Raw genomic sequence first — 6,831 nt, forward strand, 5'->3', positions numbered from 1 at the left:
AGAGATTCCCCTTTAGGAATCCACATTTACATATAGAGAATCCAGTGAAATGTTTTTAACTGCAAACCTTTTAACCTTCAAAAAGTCGAATTTTTCTATGTGTTTTATAAGAAAAGCCCCTTAATACTTTTGCCTCTATCAAAATTATTTAAAGTACACATCTTGGTAACATGATAACATCATAACAACTTAAAGCAAGTGTCGTACTTCCGAAATAGTCTTAAAATTTAAACGATTGACACATAAAGCTTGAATAAAAAGCCTTTGAGTAACATTCAAAGGAGGCATAAGATATAAGATATAACATCTATATTTATATAAAATTTTCTCTCCTTGAAATTAATTTTTAGAAATTTGTCATGTGCCTTATATTTTAGAAATTGTGGCTTTGTCTCTGTGTCGGGGTTAAAACATTGATTAAAGAGGGCTGATGGAAGTGCTCGTGCTGCTGATAAGCAAAGTGGACACTTTCGATAAGAATTCAGTCGCGATTTTCGCGCAGACACTAAGTACATAAATATTCCGAATATATATAAAGCTTTTACCCTTCCCTTCGGCTCCCTATTTGGGCTAATCTCGCTTTGGTCATGTGCCTTCAAGCTCATTGCATAAGCTATTTGGTTTAGGCCAAATGTGGGATCCCGTTTTTTGCACTTTATTTCCAAAGTAACCGGTTCGTTGGTAGAACTAATGAGGTCCCGCACTTGATGGCGGCAAAACAATGAGCCAGGGGCATCACAATTAAACCGGATTCGAGGTGCTTGTTCTATATATAATAAGCTCGCTTTTTATATATAAATTTGTATTAGTCATTACTTTCAAAAAGCCGAGCGAAAGAGATAGAGAAAGATACAATTACAGTCGAAATTATGGCTACCGATTTTGGCGATACGAAATACATTTTGAGGGAGAAATTAAAATGGGGCTATTAGTCAGAAATTCCAGAAAAACAGCTTTTGATAATTATATTTCTATTAGCAGTTGTGGTTATTATATATTTTGATAAAAAAATTCTAACAAACGATTTGATGAATTATTCATTACACAGCAAAATATTTTTAGGGTATTGGCAGTAAACCCTTTAATATAAAAAACAGCTTAGAGTCCAATTCACACGCTACAATTTGAAATGCAAATGCAATTGAGACAGTTGATCTCGGTAGGCCAGTGATCTTTTGATCTCCTGATTGATTCCAGATACTTAGCATACAACTGACTAGTTTCACAGTCACCTCGCAAAGCGTTGAACTTGACATTGACAGCAAGGTTTCAACTGTTTTTGACTGAATAAAATCTGGGGAAGCACAGCATGATGCAAGTGACGTTGCGAAACACAGCTTTCAAAATATAATTTCGGAGTTAGTTGTTGTTTTTTGTCTGGCCGTCACTTTTTAGATCCGGTTTATGAAGCTGTTTACTTTTGTTTATGGAGTGCCATTTTATGGTCACTTAGCGGGAATTGTGTCAGTTGGTAACGGGGATTTGTAGGTAAGCTACAGAGTAGAACTATACATTAACACAGGTGAGGATTAACAACCTATGGTTGAATAATTGTTCTAAAGTCTTTACGTTCTTTTCAAGAATTTAATAGCTTTATTTTAGAATTATACATTTTCGCTTTCCAATGCAAATGTTGGCTTATGTTTTCAATACTTCATAAAACAAAAAAAACTAATTTACAACGAGTATAGATTTAATAGCTGTATAACATTCCAGCTTTTTTTAACACAAGTTTGCCACCAGCTTTTTTGTTATCCCCGTACAAACACTATTTGTTTATTATAAAACCTTAAACTGTTACTTGTTGGTGCTAGCTCAGACATATTCCATAAAAGTTATCTACCGTGAACCGATTATTATAGGTGATTATAGTTTATGCCAATGAAACGAATGACAAAATGCGCAAAAGGCCCTCTACTGTTATCCTATTTATCGCAAGTGTACGTTACTTTATTGAGCACTTAGCAAGTGGCTTTCGCTAGACGATAATTGATGATGAACATCTTTAGAAAATACGTCATCGGTAGACATTTGTCAACGCAGCGTATGCGTAATAAAGGCCGATAATACTTCTTCAGACAATTCTACAAATTTCGACAAAGGTTTTGCGGTCACCAAGAGAACGACGCATGTTGATCAAATAATTAAACCAATTAGCATTCGCTATGAAATCATGATTTCATTTAACTGAAACTGTTCACGAATTTTGGGGTATTATATAGTATTTAAATATCTCTCAGTGATGATAGATGCTTCAGTCGTGTGTGGTGGGTGATAAGGTTAGCAGCCTGTTGTTTTTGATCGAAAGTGATGCTAATCGTTTGAGGTTGGAATATGTTATCTAACTGCTGTTGTGAAATACTCGGTTCAATGTTTTAGATTATAAGCTCCAAGTGGATTGTCGAAAATTTTCCAAAGCCTACTATCTCCTATTTATTCATATTTAAAAGTGCCAATGCTGATAAGGAAACAAATTAAAACAAGTACTTGAAAATCTTTGGAGATTCAAAAAAGAAATTTGATTTTTTTAAGATACGATGACCTTAAAATGATCCGTTTATTTCATCCAAAGAAGTCAGAATTTCTTTAACAGAATGCTATCCTATGCATTACTGTTTTCGATAACCCGTATTAATCAAAGCGAATGAACCATTTTAGAATTTAAATTCAAAAATTATTTTTCAATTTATTATTATATTATAATTCTTGAAAAATTAGAACCATTTAAAAAGGAAAGCCTATGTAACTTTTTTTAATTTTAAATTTTTTTCGCATATTGATGTAATAATTATTTTATTTTTCAGAAACCAAAACACCATCTTAAATCCTTGCCTAAAGGTGCCTGGAAGCGATTAAAAGACTTGCACGATCGCCAGAAAAGGCGGCGTCACTTACCAATAGAGAATACTTCCCAGGATCCTTATAGCGACAACGAAACTGACTCGTTACTAATACCTATTGTGCATAAGGGAACCCCTCCAAATAGAGTCACTGGAACGATACCTAAGAAACCTCAAGACGCTGATCAGAATCCAAACTGCCCGGTTTCTCGCTTCAGGCAGTTGCAATTCCAACGCGATCTACGCATCCACCCTTTTACAGACACCAATGTGGAACGCGGCAGGAACAAAAAAGACTTAGAAGTAGTTGAAGATTTATCCAAAATGCCTAGTGATAAAGAGAATCAAGAGTAAGTTTCAAAAAGTTTATAATTTATATTCTTTTTTCTGTATTAGACTTTATTAAACTCTTTAATTTTCTTGCAGAACCAAACCACTGAACAATAACAACACAAATGGAAATGGTGGCAGTGCACCGAGTAAGCCAAAAATCCAGCCAAAATACAGCATCCATCGGGATGTGCTCACCCACGAGGTGGTGATTAAGCAAACGGGCTATGCGGCCCGGGACAAGAGTATACCCTCCTCCCTGCGAAACTGCTGGCAGAGCTGGAACTTCTTCGCACTGTTCACCGGCGTGATTCCCATCCTGCAATGGTTACCCCAGTATTCACCCAGGAGAGATCTTCCGGGCGATATAATCGCCGGTTTCACCGTCGCCATTATGAACATACCCCATGGAATGGCGTATGGCATCTTGGCGGGAGTTTCGGCCGGAAACGGTCTCTACATGGCTGTGTTTCCAGTGCTGGCCTACATGTTCCTCGGCACTTCCAAGCACATCTCAATTGGCACCTTTGCGGTGGCCAGCATGATGACGGCGAAGGTGGTGGACACGTTTGCCAATGTGGACGATCACCATCACGGAGTGCTGACGACTGCTGCTACCACAACGTCATGGCTGTCAAATTCCTCTGCATTAGCGGACGCCATCACCTCAACCACCTCATCATCTCTTTCGGTGTTTAATCAAACATCCACTTTTCAGTTGTTTAATTCTACTACAATTGCGAATCCCATCACAAAACTGGAGCTGGTGACCTCATTGGCCCTCACCGTGGGCATTGTTAACGTAAGTTGATATGGATACGGATGTAATAAAATAATTTATTACTGATTTAGTTGGTAGGGTTTCATAGCAACAGAAGCCATTTAGAAATATACAAACTGTTAAATGTCAATATTTATTCAGCTTGAAGGACTATTTTTTTGTTTTCAGGAGTTTGAAATATGAATTTCTAAATTCTTTATGCTAATACAAGCAATATGAATGCATTTTTCCTTAACCAGTTTCACGCAGCTAAATACATTAACAGTATTTTATCATATTTTAAATAGGGCATCAATTAAATTATTTTTCTTAAGCTTATGTCAGCAAATCATAAAGTTTGTAGTTTATTATTTAGTGTTTTAGTGTCTAGTATTTAGTGTTTAGTATCTAGTAATTTCTAGATTTCGGATCATTTTAATTAATTTCTAATATTTCCACAGCTCCTCATGGCTTTTCTAAGACTGGGAACCCTGTCGTCGCTGCTGAGTGAACCTCTGGTCAATGGATTCACGACTGCTGCAGCTTGCCACGTGGTCACCGCGCAGCTCAAGGATGTCCTGGGTATCTCAGTGCCCCGGCACAAAGGCGCTTTCAAGATCATATACAGCGTTATTGATGTGATCAAGGGTGTGCCAGAAACAAATCTGGTGAACTTTGGCTTTTGTATGGCGGTGATCTTGTTTATGACCATCTGCAATGAGTGCTTGAAGCCGCGCCTGAGCAAAAGATGTCGCTTCCCCCTACCCGCAGAGCTGATCATGGTGATCGGAGGCACGCTGATCTCCAAGTGGTTGAACCTGAATGTCGACTACAAGGTTAATCCAGTGGGGACAATACCCAGCGGTTTGCCGGATCCTGTTCTGCCGCGCTTGGATCTGGTGCCAAAGGTGGCCGTGGATTCAATAGCCATTGCTATCGTCACCTACTCCATTATCATGTCCATGGGTCTAACTTTTGCCAAGAAGCATGGATATGAGGTCAGGCCGAATCAGGAACTTTTTGCCATGGGCATTGGCAACATGGTGGGCGGCTGCTTCTCTTGCATTCCCATGGCATGCTCCTTGTCGAGATCCGTGATCCAGGACCAAACAGGTGGGGTGTCGCAGATCGCTTCTCTGGTTTCCGCCTCGCTGGTGGTAGTTACACTCATGTGGATCGGTCCCTTCTTCAGCAGTTTACCCAGGGTAAGTAATGCCTTTGCCTTCCGCATTTTTATTTTCTTATTAACTAGTTTGTTATTCATCTTTTCAGTGCGTTTTGGCTGGCGTGATAATAGTGGCATTGAAACCGATGTTTATGCAAGCCAAGGAGCTGAAAAAGTTCTCTAAGCAAGGCAAACTGGAGATGTTCACCTGGATATCCACCTTCCTCTGCGTGGTGATAATCGACATCGACATCGGGTGGGTCTTAAATGAATTTTAAATGCCAGTTGTAGCAGATTACTTATTAATTTGATTATTATTCCCTCAGTCTTTTAATCGGCATCTGCATCTCGCTGTTGGCCCTCTACATTAAGGGCCTGAAACCCTACTCCTGCCTTTTGGGTTATATGCCAGAGGCCCCGGGAATCTATATGGATCTCAACCAGCACCGGAATGCCCTGCAGGTTCCCGAGACACGTATCTTCCGCTACAGTGGATCGCTGAACTTTGCGACGAGTTTGTTTTTCCGACGGGCTCTGTTCGAGGCGGTGGGTCTGGACAAGATTCCGCCGACAAAGGTCAGCAGCAGCAATAGTAACAGTCCCAGCAAGGGCAGCAAAACGAGCTATTCCCCGGTATCGCAGAACGGCGGCAAGGCAATCAATGGCCAGCTGGTGGAGTCCTCTGGTGGATTCAAGGTGCTCATCCTGGACTTCTCGATGCTGGGACACATAGATGTGGCAGGATGTCGCACCCTCACCGATGTGAGCAAGGAGCTGAAGGTGCGCGGAGCCCGTTTGCTGCTGGCCAGTCCCGTGGATAGGGTGTACGACACCCTGGTCCATAGTATGGCGCTCAGCGAAGGACCCTTTGAGATCTTCCCCACGCTGCACGATTGCGTGGAATATGCCAATGCCTGTCGGACTGCGTGAGAGGGTAATCCTGATCCGGATCCTGATCCTGCTCCTGACTTCCCATGTAAAGGGGATGCGGAGGTATAACCAGTTTTGTGATATGTCCAAGTGATAGCTTGTGAATCGTAGCACCAAAACCCCCTTCCTAGTGGCTAAGACCTATTTTAAACTAAATAAATACAATGTCGCCGTCTACAATCAAGCAGAATAGGCTAAGTTCGTTTAAGTGCCTCCACAATATGGATTTTTTGTACTTAAAACATACACAGCCCACCAGTCAAGGCAACCGAAGAACTTTTGCGATCAATGAAGCGCATTGATCTAGAGCAATTTGTACCAAAATGAACAATTCAAACACACACAATTAGTATTTAATTAATATGTATGAAGATGTATAAACTGTACATAAACATTAAACTGAATTTGTTGCAATTGTTTTGGAATGCTTTCTAAGCTTATTGGGGAAGGTAATTTATTGGAAACCGAGCAATAATTCTTAATATGTTTATATATACCTAAATATTTTAAATATTATACTTTCTGGGTTGCCACAATAAGGTATTCCTTTTACATGATAAAATATTTATAGGTATTGGAAATTGATTTCAAATAAATTAATTAACTTACCTTTTTTCATTTTACATGTTAAAATACGATTAAAAGTCTGAACCGATTTTTCTTGATTTTTTAAAGCCGACTTTCAGGCTGTACTTGAAATCATAGGTAATTTTAAAGAATTTTTTTTGCCTAAATATGTTTTTTTTTTACCATTTTAATCATTTAAAAACGTTAAATCTTTTTTAAGTCATATGATTGTTTTTTTT

General features: G+C 39.2%; 1 protein-coding gene across 1 annotated transcript; it reads left to right on the top strand.

Annotated features, from left to right (window-relative positions):
* Positions 1–2,789: 2,789 nt before the first annotated feature.
* LOC108043515 (sulfate anion transporter 1) lies at positions 2,790–6,439 on the top strand. Its single transcript, XM_017122261.2, has 5 exons — positions 2,790–3,190; positions 3,267–3,972; positions 4,392–5,135; positions 5,203–5,351; positions 5,422–6,439. The coding sequence occupies exons 1-5, from the start codon at positions 3,165–3,167 to the stop codon at positions 6,023–6,025; spliced, it is 2,229 nt and encodes a 742-aa protein (XP_016977750.1). The 5' UTR covers positions 2,790–3,164; the 3' UTR covers positions 6,026–6,439.
* Positions 6,440–6,831: the final 392 nt, after the last annotated feature.

Source organism: Drosophila rhopaloa, unplaced genomic scaffold (assembly GCF_018152115.1).
Source record: "Drosophila rhopaloa isolate 14029-0021.01 unplaced genomic scaffold, ASM1815211v1 contig_150, whole genome shotgun sequence".
Classification (NCBI taxonomy): Eukaryota; Metazoa; Arthropoda; class Insecta; order Diptera; family Drosophilidae; genus Drosophila; species Drosophila rhopaloa.

Bases quoted from the DNA above. Each gene is read 5' to 3' on its own strand.
- LOC108043515 (XM_017122261.2), top strand. From the start codon at position 3,165: ATGCCTAGTGATAAAGAGAATCAAGA. The intron at 3,973-4,391 runs GTAAGTTGATAT...ATATTTCCACAG, and splicing joins TCACCGTGGGCATTGTTAAC to CTCCTCATGGCTTTTCTAAG. The intron at 5,136-5,202 runs GTAAGTAATGCC...TCATCTTTTCAG, and splicing joins TCTTCAGCAGTTTACCCAGG to TGCGTTTTGGCTGGCGTGAT.